Source organism: Drosophila mauritiana, chromosome 3L, assembly GCF_004382145.1.
Source record: "Drosophila mauritiana strain mau12 chromosome 3L, ASM438214v1, whole genome shotgun sequence".
NCBI classification, from domain to species: Eukaryota; Metazoa; Arthropoda; class Insecta; order Diptera; family Drosophilidae; genus Drosophila; species Drosophila mauritiana.
The window spans coordinates 16,011,049-16,021,976 of NC_046669.1; the positions used below are offsets into that span (position 1 = coordinate 16,011,049).

General features: G+C 46.3%; 4 protein-coding genes across 7 annotated transcripts in view; 2 read left to right on the forward strand and 2 right to left on the reverse strand.

Annotated features, from left to right (window-relative positions):
• The first annotated feature begins 953 nt into the window (after nucleotides 1-953).
• Nucleotides 954-3,619, forward strand: LOC117140491 (serine incorporator 1). Of its 4 annotated transcripts, none has more exons than XM_033303452.1 (7): nucleotides 954-1,080; nucleotides 1,478-2,033; nucleotides 2,099-2,208; nucleotides 2,268-2,451; nucleotides 2,511-2,720; nucleotides 3,025-3,171; nucleotides 3,231-3,385. In XM_033303452.1, the coding sequence occupies exons 1-7, from the start codon at nucleotides 1,045-1,047 to the stop codon at nucleotides 3,383-3,385; spliced, it is 1,398 nt and encodes a 465-aa protein (XP_033159343.1). In that variant the 5' UTR covers nucleotides 954-1,044. The 4 variants fall into 4 exon arrangements, with proteins under 4 accessions (XP_033159343.1, XP_033159340.1, XP_033159341.1 ...); XM_033303449.1 differs by having other exon boundaries at nucleotides 956-1,080; nucleotides 3,016-3,172; nucleotides 3,251-3,619; XM_033303450.1 differs by having other exon boundaries at nucleotides 956-1,080; nucleotides 3,025-3,172; nucleotides 3,251-3,619.
• On the reverse strand, nucleotides 3,560-5,400 carry LOC117140489 (probable glutamate--tRNA ligase, mitochondrial). The gene is made up of 4 exons (XM_033303448.1): nucleotides 5,005-5,400; nucleotides 4,534-4,944; nucleotides 4,092-4,478; nucleotides 3,560-4,031 (listed from the first exon to the last, which is right to left on the reverse strand). The coding sequence occupies exons 1-4, from the start codon at nucleotides 5,328-5,330 to the stop codon at nucleotides 3,620-3,622; spliced, it is 1,536 nt and encodes a 511-aa protein (XP_033159339.1). The 5' UTR covers nucleotides 5,331-5,400; the 3' UTR covers nucleotides 3,560-3,619.
• Nucleotides 5,401-5,578: 178 nt separating this feature from the next.
• Nucleotides 5,579-7,478, reverse strand: LOC117141043 (tyrosine--tRNA ligase, cytoplasmic). The gene is made up of 4 exons (XM_033304325.1): nucleotides 6,839-7,478; nucleotides 6,410-6,776; nucleotides 6,029-6,352; nucleotides 5,579-5,969 (listed from the first exon to the last, which is right to left on the reverse strand). Exons 1-4 carry the CDS (start codon nucleotides 7,476-7,478, stop codon nucleotides 5,723-5,725), a joined length of 1,578 nt encoding a protein of 525 aa, XP_033160216.1. The 3' UTR covers nucleotides 5,579-5,722.
• A 417-nt stretch (nucleotides 7,479-7,895) lies between these two features.
• LOC117140288 (elongation factor-like GTPase 1) overlaps nucleotides 7,896-10,928 on the forward strand; it is a 73,508-nt gene continuing 70,475 nt past the window's right edge. Inside the window, exons 1-3 of the mRNA XM_033303124.1 lie at nucleotides 7,896-10,203; nucleotides 10,261-10,690; nucleotides 10,754-10,867. Of these exons, the coding sequence (XP_033159015.1) occupies nucleotides 8,020-10,203; nucleotides 10,261-10,690; nucleotides 10,754-10,867 (2,728 nt within the window). The 5' untranslated portion in view covers nucleotides 7,896-8,019. The remainder of the gene's footprint in view (nucleotides 10,204-10,260; nucleotides 10,691-10,753; nucleotides 10,868-10,928) is intronic.

The following is a 10,928-nucleotide window of genomic DNA, read 5'->3' on the forward strand; positions in this document are numbered from 1 at the left end:
CGAGCTAGCGTTGCAGGCAGTGTGGCCAGATGCCGCGCGCGAACGTATTCTCGAATGCAATCGGCCGAACGCAAATGCACTAAAAATAATCCACTTCCAGCGACTGGAAATTAAAATGAATGAATATATTTTATAAAAATGAATATAAATAAATTGAGTAAATATATAAGAAATGTGGAGTTAAGAAAAATTATAAGCAACTAATTTATAACAGAAGTAAAGTATGATATTAAGTAACTTTTTAAATACAATTTCATTATGCTTTGGCTCAATTTATGAACGATCCTTAAGTAAAGTTAGGAGTTTTGCACCTAGATTGATGGAAATTAAGAACTTTTCCATTCCATACTCATGTATGTATAGGTTTCAGAGCGATAACATTAGCTGGTTGACTGAACAGAAACCCTTTTAAAACTATTATTGAGAACCTTTTTCAGCATGAACTATTTCGACTCTTTCAATTTCGGTTACAATGGTTAAGTTATTTCAAAAATGCATATTGCACAATGGTATTTAATTCACAAAAACAGAATGGTATTGTTGATCTAAGGTATCTCTCCAATTCGTATATCAAGTTTTAACAACAATGTGCATTTTATGAGTTAATTCTAACAGACGAGCTCTTTTGTTTTGTATAGTATAGCGCCATCTGCCAGTGAGTGGCAGCAGTTTTGAAAACTAGATTGGTAACGAATGGCAACTCCCGACATGTGTAGAAATCAGCATGGCAACTATGAAAATACAGAAAAATACAGTAATGGACTCAAATTTTAAAAATTAGTTGTACGTAATGAAAAATTTAACACATTGAAAGAGCATTTGTAAAAAGCAAGAATGCGCAAAATTCGATCCCATTTACTTTTTCACAACTGCAACTTGCGATTGCTGGAAAATATCGCTAGCCGCTTTATTCGATATTCCCGATATATTCGATGCTATGGGCAGGAACTAGTCCATCTCTATCATTTTCACAAACAAAGATTTGTTTAATTTAATAAAAACGCAGTTTGACCAAAGTAAAAATCTAAGTTTATTGCTGCAACAATGGGAGCTGTTTTGGGCCTCTGTTCGGCCGCTCAGGTAAGAAATTGACGAGCTAATTAGCCAGGTAAAATGTGCAGGGAATTTCTTTACATTGGCTACAAATCAATAAAAGCAGACATATGTTTCAAAATGCGGAGAAATGCAACATTTTATTAATTTCACAATACTCATGGATGCTGCTATGATTTTCAGCTAAAATATATATTTAGCTTGCAATTTGAGCAGTTAGATACTTTAATGAAAACTTCAATATTAAATAAGTTGAAACAATATGGTAAATGTTCTGCAAACTTAACTTAACTTATAAATATCGAAAGATAATTCAATTAATCAATCAAAAATATTTATAAAACTTATTAGCAAATTGGATCAAATAGAATAATTATTGAAATGCGTCTCCATTTTTGTCTTAATACCTTCCTTGCACTTCCAGTGCGCCATGTGCTGCGGAGGCACTGCAGCCAGCATGTGCTGCTCCGCCTGCCCGAGCTGCACCAACGCCTCCTCGTCGCGCTTCATGTACGCCTTCATCCTGCTGGTGGGCACTGTGCTGGGAGCGATTGCACTGTCCCCTGGACTGCAGGACACCCTGAAGAAGATGCCCTTCTGCATCAACTCCACCTCGTCGTATAGCTCGGGAGCACTTAGCGCTGTCTCGGGAGGATCTCTGCAAGTCGACTGCGAGTACGCACTGGGTTACATGGCAGTGTATAGGGTTTGCTTTGGTATGGCCTGCTTTTTCGCGCTGATGTCACTGATTATGCTGGGTGTGAAGAGCTCCAGGGACCCGCGTTCGCACATCCAGAACAACTTTTGGCCACTGAAATTTCTGATCTGCTTTGGCGCTGCGATTGGAGCCATCTTCATTCCGGATGGATCCTTTGGTCCGGCCATGATGTGGGTGGGTCTAATAGGTGGCTTGGCCTTCATACTCGTCCAGCTGGTCATCATTGTGGATTTCGCTCACTCGCTGGCTGAAAACTGGATAGGTGAGTCATGCTCTTTCGCATCTCCCAGATGATTCAACTCGCTATTTATCGGATTCTTTCAACAGAAAGCGCCGAAAACAGCCGTGGATATTACTATGCCCTCGCCGGGGTCACTCTTTTGTGCTATATCTTATCGCTGACTGGAATTACCTTGCTTTATATCTACTTCACCACCGTGAGTGTCGTTTCTATGGTTTATTTACTTTGTAATTAGCATTGTGTTTATATTTCTAGAGCACTGGCTGCGGCATCAACAAGTTCTTCATCTCCATCAATCTCATATTCTGTCTGGCGATCAGCGTCATTTCGATTCTGCCAGCTGTGCAGGAACGCTTGCCCCATTCTGGCCTATTGCAGAGCTCCCTGGTTACCTTGTACACGGTGTATCTAACCTGGTCCGCAGTGGCCAACAATCCTGGTAGGAAAATAAACCAAGAACCTATATAAATATCTCATTTTGTTCTTACGAATTCATAGAGAAAGAATGCAATCCTGGCATGTTTGGCATGATGGAGGGATTCGGCAATGCAACCACCACGGCCGCACCGCCCACCCACACCACCAGAGTCACCTTCGACACGACCAACATCATCGGACTGGTCGTCTGGCTGCTGTGCATCCTGTACAATTGCATCAGCTCGGCGGTGGAGGTTTCCAAGATCTCGCACGATAATAGCGAGAAGCGTGGTAGGTGTTATGTTTCCATTCGCCGTGCTCCGTCCGCATTTCCAGCCATTACCACATTTCCACAGTTTGCATCACGCATTCGATCGTTCTGCCCTCACTTTTCATTTTCCTCGCTGTACAAAGAAATAACCCCAAGCTAATACTGGTTACTAACATACGTTTGCTTCTGCCGCTTTGTTTTATCTTTATTTTCTTTTCCTACTAACCCAACTAATCCCCACTCGGTTATTTGGTACTCGAAACTGTGTGAAAAATATGGCCAACTGGCGTTCCTCTTGCACTCTGATTAATGTAGTTTTAACAGAAGCTCTATCAGACACAGAGGCGGATGCCAGCGGAAAGCCGAGCACCGACACCGAGACCGAAGGCGTCACCTACTCCTGGTCCATGTTCCACTTGGTCTTCGTCTGCGCCTCGCTCTATGTCATGATGACCCTGACCAACTGGTACAAGTGAGTATCAAGCAGCAGCTTATTGAAGCACTAAACGTTCTAGCGTAATAAAATCACCACAATGTTTTATTCCCACAGACCTCACTCGGAAATCGAGCTGTTCAACGGCAACGAGGCTTCCATGTGGGTCAAGATCGTCTCCAGCTGGCTGGGTGTCTTCATCTATGGCTGGAGCCTTGCAGCGCCCATTGTTCTTACCAATCGCGACTTTAGCTAAGCGATTTTAGCATATTAACGTCTAGGAATGGTGCTTAACCGAGCAAAACGAGAATGCCAAAACGGAACGCGGAGAGGAACTAGTTTCCGAAACTGATGAAGATTAACCATACATAATTTTGACTCTACATGTGGTGTCTACTCATTGATCTTATTCTCAAATTGCAACAGTTATTAATATATAAATTAATCTATTATATATACATACAAATACAACAGAACTTAACCAAATCACTGATGTTGTTCTAAATGCAGACTTTCCTTGGGCAGAGCTTCTTTGAGTCGTTCGAGAGTGACGGATTTGCCTAGGATCTCCATCATTTCCGCTACGCCAGGACCTTCCTTTAGGCCACTTAGAGCTGCCCTTAGTGTTTTCATCATTTGTGGAAATTTAATGTTTTCTTTTTGAGCAAAGGATTTTAGCTTAACGTTGAGTTCATCCTTGTGAAAGTCCTGGATAGCGTTGATTAACTGCAGCAAGTGAGCTAGTTGCTCCGCGCTCAGGTCCTTAATTTGAAAATCGCATGGTTTTACCCACAGGAAACTCAGTTTGCTGCTGGTCAAATCCTGCAGCAGTGTTAAGCGCTTTGATGACCAATTCAGCACATCCAATATGTGGTCCTCGGCTAGATCTAAGTTGGAGCTTAAATAGAATGAGAGATTAGATAGGTATGTTTAAGGTACATGCAAAGTTAGGGCTTACTGGTGCGGATAGGCTTCTTTCACCAGCTGTTGCACTTCATTGACCAATTTCGTGCGACTTTCATTGCCGGACAAACGCTGCGCAATCTCCATGCGATTGAGATCATCGAGCAGTTCGGGATTAAGGCGACTCGGATGGGAGTTGACCCGCTCTATGTGAAACTGTTCATAGAGCGCCTGCATGCTGAGCAGCTGCTGCTTGGCATTGGTACGATGCTCGAATCCTCCGCCTGCAGAAACCACATAGTTCACTAAAGCCTGCGGAAAGTAGCCGCGTTCCCGAAAGTGTTGGATGCCAATGTCTCCTTGACGTTTGCTTAGCTTAGTGCCATCTGCATTCACCAGAAGCGGCAGGTGACCAAATTTAGGGGGCTGCCAGCCAAAAGCTCTGAGGAGAGACATAAGTGGACAGAATCATAGAGAAAAACAACAATGAAACCCACTTGTAGAGCAGCAAATGCTTGGTGGTGGATATCTGCCACTCCACGCCCCTCAGGACGTGGGTAATGCCCATCAAGTGGTCGTCCACCACGTTGGCAAAGTGATAGGTGGGAAATTGGTCGCTCTTCATGACCACTGGATCGCCTTCGGTGTCGCTGACATTGTGATGCACCTTGCCGTAGATGAGATCATCCAGTGGTTCCTCGTGATCCGTCAGCTTGAATCGTATGCAGTGGGGTGTATCCTTGGCCAGTAGGGAGTCAACTTCCGTCGTCGTAAGATGTCGGCACTTGTTATCATAGCGTGGAACCTGCCGAGTTCTCAGCGCCTCCTTACGCAACAGATCCAGACGGCGTTCGGTGCAGAAACACCTGTATGCGGTGCCATTATGGAGCAGTTCCTCAATGGCTTTGCTGGGAAGTAGAAGGCGTCTATGTAGTCGAATTTCCGTGCAGGATGTATCCATTAATCACCTGTAAATTTCCGTTCGCTGACTCTGCACATAGGGTCCCAGTTGACCGCCAAAACCGGGTCCCTCGTCAATTTCTATGCCTGCCCAGAGCAGATCCTCCACCAGCCGTTCACTGGCACCGGGCACTAGTCGAGTTTGATCCGTGTCCTCGATCCGCAGCAGGAATTTTCCGCCCAAATGCCTGGCGTATAGGAAATTGTATAGGGCTGTGCGCAGACCGCCCAAATGCAGGTAACCCGTGGGACTTGGAGCAAAGCGGACGCGCACCTGGCTGTGGGCATGTCGCAGGCACTGTTGAATCAGCAATCGCGGACGTATCTTTAACATTTTTATGTATTTTAGAAATAAAATTTCTCTGCCGGTTTTTTGTTTACCAAAAACAGCTGATCGAAACTAGAACTGTTAACTCGCGTATGGCTTAACAGTGGCATAACAGCAATGTTTCTTATTTGAATTTATCTGATTGAAAAATGTAAATTGGGTATTTTTCAGGATAGTTTATGAAAAAATAAACAAAATCTATTGTTTTCTTTGTATTTCCTAATATCATGAATGCAGAAAAAGGTACTAAATCGTAAAAACTTATTTTTGAGCGCTTTATTAAAAAAATGCATTTTCTTTACGAAGAGGAATCAATAAATTAGCAGCAATTTCTGTTTTGTGAACATTCGGCTTAGTTGTAAGTATTACACGGCTCAGGTAGGTTGGCGTTGAAAGTTCTATTTAATGGAGCAGTTGGCCAGCTTGCTGGACAGCTTCTCGCCCTCGGGCGTCAGCAGGAAGTTGTCCTTCCACACGGCCAGTCCATCGCTGTTCGTCTTGAAGTCGGCGGAGAGTTTCTCCCACACCTTCTTCTTGGGATTAAGCTGCTCATCGGGCGTCCCACTGAATCCCTCGAAGGAGAGGCGACTGCCAAGAGTAGCAGTGGCTGGCAGCACAATAGGCTCCACCACCGTATGGTCGGCGCTGGAGGAGATCGAAGAATTGAATTAAATGATTGGGGAATGCTTTCCATTTAAACTCACTTGGAGGTGCACAGAACCATGCCCTCGGACAAGATGCCGCGCATCTTGGAGGGTTTCAGGTTGCACAGAACCGCCACCAATCGCTGGTCCAACTCCTCCTGGGTGACGAACTTCACCAGGCCACTAATAATCGTTCTGGGTTGCGCCTCAGCCAAGTCTATCTTCAGCACATATAGAGTATCGGCATCTGGATGACGGGCCACCTCGACCACCTTGCCCACACGGATATCCAGGCGATGGGGTGCATCTTCGTCAGCTCCAGCAGCGGGAGCAGCTCCTGCCTTCACCTTGGCAGGCGGTGGATAAGCAGCAGCACTCAGTTTTCTAAAAGGAACAAACATATAAAGCTATTGCTCTCAATATTCATCATAGATTACATACTGCAGCTCTGGCTTTTCAAAGGCCTTCCGAATGGGATCTAGCAGTCGGTTGATGTACTTCTCCACAGTGGCCTTCAGGTCACCCGGGTGCAGTTTGTCCTCAGCGTAGTACTTCTCCAGATCCTCGTATTTCAGGAAGGTAACATCGCCGCCATGCTCCGCTTCGCGGTTAACCTCGAAGCCTTCGCCCTCCTTGAACAGCGAGAACAGAACGTGCTTCACGAAGGACAGCAGTCCGTTGTCGGCAATGTTTCCAGGCTCACAGAAAGCCTTCTTCAGCTTCTTCTTCACGTTGGCCGGCGAGTCTAGAAGATCGATCTTTGAGTCCTCCTCGGAAGAGGACATCTTGCCACCAGCCAAGCCGGGAACTAAAAATGTAGATATATAAGGTTTTAGTAAAAGTTTCTGAGCAAATCGATGGATGACTCACCCATGGGATTCATAAAGTGAATGCGCTTTTCGTAGCCCAACTGCGGCAGGTACTTCTCCGAGAAGGTAAAGATCTTGCGCTGGTCCACGCCACCGAACTGTGCGTCCACCTTGAGGTACTCCTCGTCCAGAGCCTGCAGACCGGGATAGAGCAACCCGGAGAGCAGTGGGTACTCCACCTGTTTGACCACCTCTGCGCCCGCCTTCTTGGCATCGTGTTGCGTGACCACAGAGCTGAGCTTGTATACATCCAGGGTGTACTCCTTGGACAGCTGATAGTCGCTGCCCTTGACGAACTTCAGCTTCTCCAGCGGAACGCCGATTGAGCTCAACATGGCCTTGATGACCTGCTCGTAGTACTGGGTGCGCAGCTCCAGCAAAGTCCAGGGTGCCTTCATGTTGTCCAGATAGGCGTGGAGATCGGCGAACAGGATGGTCACTTCGCATCCTGCCTTCAGGAAATCGGCAATCTTCGACATGGGCACGAAATAGGCGACATGTGGCTTGCCCGTCGTCGCCGTTCCCCAGTAGATCTTCAGATCTCGCTCCGACAGGATCTTGGTCAGCTTGTCATCGCCGAGCGTCTCCTGCAGATTGCGCGTTATCAGCGCTTTCTTCTCTGCGGGCGATATTCCGACCATTTTTAAGGCAATTTATCAGATTTTCGCGTGCGGTGCGAAATCACAAAAAGTGAAAGAGGAAGAGAGCAACTGCATGCGTGGTGATCAGCTGTTTCTACAGCTGGTTTAAACAGAGCAGCTTTAACAGCATTGCCCAGCAGCAGAGGTGCCAATGCAAAGATAAAAATAGCTAAAAAATACTACAACTACTACAACCGTTACATAAATATAACGTGCGTCAAATTGTCGTCGATGGCTAGACTGTGGAATTATGAACATGGGGAAGTTTTTTTTCTATTATTTCTATGTCTATTTATTATTTTATGTACCAACTAACTCTGGCTATAAATAGGCTAGACTACCAGTTTAACATAAAAGTTTCTATGGCAGTTCTGTTAAATGCTTGTCATATTTAAAGTTTTAGCTATTGTAGCTGGTCACACCAAATTGCGAAATTGCCGCGTGCGGGTTTGTTTATAAATACAATTGGACCAACTGGCGAAATTCACAGTTGAAATTGTAGTGACAATCGGGAATATTTTTAACCTAATAACTTATAAGAATGCCCGTGGTTGAGGGCAGTGATTTGGTGCAGCTGCAGCGACGTCGTCAGCAAGTGCGCAACATCTGCATCCTGGCGCATGTGGACCATGGAAAGACGACTCTGGCGGATTCCCTGGTGGCCAGTAATGGCATCATTTCGCAACGGATGGCGGGCAAGCTGCGGTACCTGGACAACCGGTCGGATGAACAGGAGCGGGGCATCACCATGAAGAGCAGCAGCATTTCATTATACTATCAGGAAGCGGAGGAAATGGCTGGTAATCCGGACTACCTCATCAATTTGATTGATTCCCCCGGTCACGTGGACTTTTCCAGTGAGGTGTCCACGGCGGTAAGGCTGTGTGATGGAGCCATCGTCGTCGTGGATGTGGTGGAAGGTGTTGGTCCTCAAACTCGAGCTTGCTTGAAGCAAATCTACGAGGAGCAACTGAAGCCAGTCTTGGTGCTCAACAAACTGGACCGTCTGATTCTGGAGAAGCAGATGGATCCCCTTGACGCCTATTTCCATTTGTGCCAAGTCTTGGAGCAGGTTAACGCTGTTCTAGGCAGCATTTTTGCCTCCGATATTTTAGCCAAGGAGGATATAACCAAGAAAGACAACTACGAGTCTGCCTTAGAGGAAGTGGATGACTCAGAGCTGTATTTCTCACCCAGCTCGGGCAACGTAATCTTCTGCTCCGCCTACGATGGCTGGGCCTTCTCCGTCCGTGACTTTGCTGCCATGTATGCGAAGCGTTTGGAGATGAGTCGCAAGGATTTGGAGAACGTACTCTGGGGCGATTTCTACTACAACTCGAAGAAGAAAGAAGCTTTGCCAGGAGCGCAGGAGAAAGCCAAGAAGCCCATGTTTGTCCAATTCGTGCTGGAGAATATTTGGAGCCTCTACGATATCATTGCCATTCGGAAGGACAAAGACAAGCTGCCTGGCATTGCGGAGAAACTGGGTCTTAAGCTGGCCGTCCGAGATTTGCGTCTCACCGATCCCAAGCTGCAGATCAAAGCGGTTCTGGGACAATGGCTGCCCATCGACAAGAGTGTCCTGCACATGGTCATTCAGCATGTTCCTCCGCCTCACAAAATCAGCGATGAGAGGGCACAGAGATTGCTTTATCCAGCGAATGTGGACTTGAGTTCTCTGCCACCAGAAACCCTGGAACTCAAGGAGAGCTTTAAGAGTTGTGATGCGAATAGTTCAAATGTGATTGCGTTTGTGTCGAAAATGACGCCAGTGCATATCACCCATTTGCCACAGAATCGACCCAAAAGGCTAACGGATCAGGAGGTTCAGCAGCGAAGGGATGAAGTGCGTCGTCGGATAGAAGAAAGGAAGCAACAAAGTGAGCAAGCGGAGCTCGAGAAAATCAGCCAGGGTGTGGAGCAGCTGAGCACTCAAGTTGTAGTTCCGGAAAAGGAGGAAACAAAACCGGAAGAGGCTGATCAGAATGAGTTTGTATTCATCGCCTTCGCCAGAGTCTTCAGCGGCACATTGAAACGCGGTATGGAGCTGTTTAATCTCTCGCCCAAACACGATCCTCGTCAGCCAACGCATCGCAAGGAGGAGGAGGCACCCTACGCCAGTCGTGTGACCATCGGAGATCTCTACATGTTTATGGGTGGTGAGCTGCAACTGCTGGATGAAGTGCCCGCAGGAAATATCGTAGGAATCGGTGGTCTTGAATCGCACATCGTAAAAACAGCAACCCTGAGCAGCAGTTTGGATTGCACTTCCTTTAGCGAACTAAGTGTCATGGCCACTCCAATTCTCCGCGTGGCCATCGAACCCGTTCAACCGCAGGACATGCCCAAACTGGTGAAGGGATTGAAGCTTCTGAACCAAGCAGATGCCTGTGTTCAGGTATCTGTGGCTCCTACCGGTGAGCACGTGATCACCACATTGGGCGAGGTCCATGTGGAGAAGTGTGTGCACGATCTGGAGCAGAGCTATGCCAAGATTAAGGTGAATGTTTCCAAACCAATTGTGTCGTTCCGGGAAACAATTGTGCCAGCTGCCACGGTGGATATGGTTAATGAGGCCATTGTAAAGACGGCGGAGGACAAGGATGTCAGTAAGAAGATCGCCGTGCAGCAGACGCTCAACAAACTGGGCACGCTGAAGGTGATAGCGGTTCCACTGCCTGCAGAAGCTGTGGAGTTGCTCGAAACCCATTCGGAATTCTTCAAGGTAATAGTAACTGAAATGTATATAAATCGTTTCTTCATATATATTTTTTTTCCTCAGGAACTGGCAGCCATTCCTAGAAATCAACTGCTCTCTGAGAAGTGGACAGCATTGCTAGCTTCGATTAAGGTTAAGCTGATAGCTGCTCTCAAAGATCTTCAACTGTTTGGCTTGAGTACCCTGCCGCCTGAGGAGCTGGTGAATCGAATCTGGGCTCTAGGTCCTCGCAACTGCGGTACCAACATTCTACTCAACCTAAGCGACTACGAGCAGCCTGACTTCTGGTCAAGTCACGCCAAATCGGATACGGATATTCGTTCCAAGACGGATCCGCGAAAGGATTTCAATAGTTCGCTGGTGAATGGCTTCCAAATCACATCCGTAGCCGGTCCTTTGTGCGAGGAGCCCATGCAGGGCGTATGCTTTGCGGTTCTCGAGTGGTCTATCCAATCTGAAGGAGAGGATTTGAATTCCCGTGGCCCCTTTTCGGGTATGTTAACGCAATTTTACCTAAGCGTATAAGAAAGTATTTAAATTCGATCCGATATTTCAGGTCAAGTTTTGACTGCTGCTAAAGAGGTTTGTCGACAGGCTTTCCAGAATCAGCCACAGAGATTGGTAACTCCCATGTATAGCTGTAATATTGTGGTCAACGCAGAAATGTTAGGTAAGTGAATTAAATCTAATTATATAAAATATATAATCAGCCCAATCTTTGATCTTTGATT

Excerpts from the sequence above, each read along its gene's own strand:
- LOC117140491 (XM_033303452.1), top strand. The coding sequence starts at position 1,045 with ATGGGAGCTGTTTTGGGCCTCTGTTCGGCCGCTCAG. Across the intron at positions 2,209-2,267 it reads TTTATATCTACTTCACCACC|AGCACTGGCTGCGGCATCAA; the intron begins GTGAGTGTCGTT and ends TTATATTTCTAG. Across the intron at positions 2,721-3,024 it reads CGATAATAGCGAGAAGCGTG|AAGCTCTATCAGACACAGAG; the intron begins GTAGGTGTTATG and ends TAGTTTTAACAG.
- LOC117140489 (XM_033303448.1), bottom strand. The coding sequence starts at position 5,330 with ATGTTAAAGATACGTCCGCGATTGCTGATTCAACAGTGCCTGCGACAT. Across the intron at positions 4,945-5,004 it reads CAGCGAACGGAAATTTACAG|CAAAGCCATTGAGGAACTGC; the intron begins GTGATTAATGGA and ends TCTACTTCCCAG. Across the intron at positions 4,032-4,091 it reads AAAGAAGCCTATCCGCACCA|CTCCAACTTAGATCTAGCCG; the intron begins GTAAGCCCTAAC and ends ATTCTATTTAAG.
- LOC117141043 (XM_033304325.1), bottom strand. The coding sequence starts at position 7,478 with ATGGTCGGAATATCGCCCGCAGAGAAGAAAGCGCTGATAACGCGCAAT. Across the intron at positions 6,777-6,838 it reads TCACTTTATGAATCCCATGG|TTCCCGGCTTGGCTGGTGGC; the intron begins GTGAGTCATCCA and ends CTACATTTTTAG. Across the intron at positions 5,970-6,028 it reads ATGGTTCTGTGCACCTCCAA|CGCCGACCATACGGTGGTGG; the intron begins GTGAGTTTAAAT and ends GATCTCCTCCAG.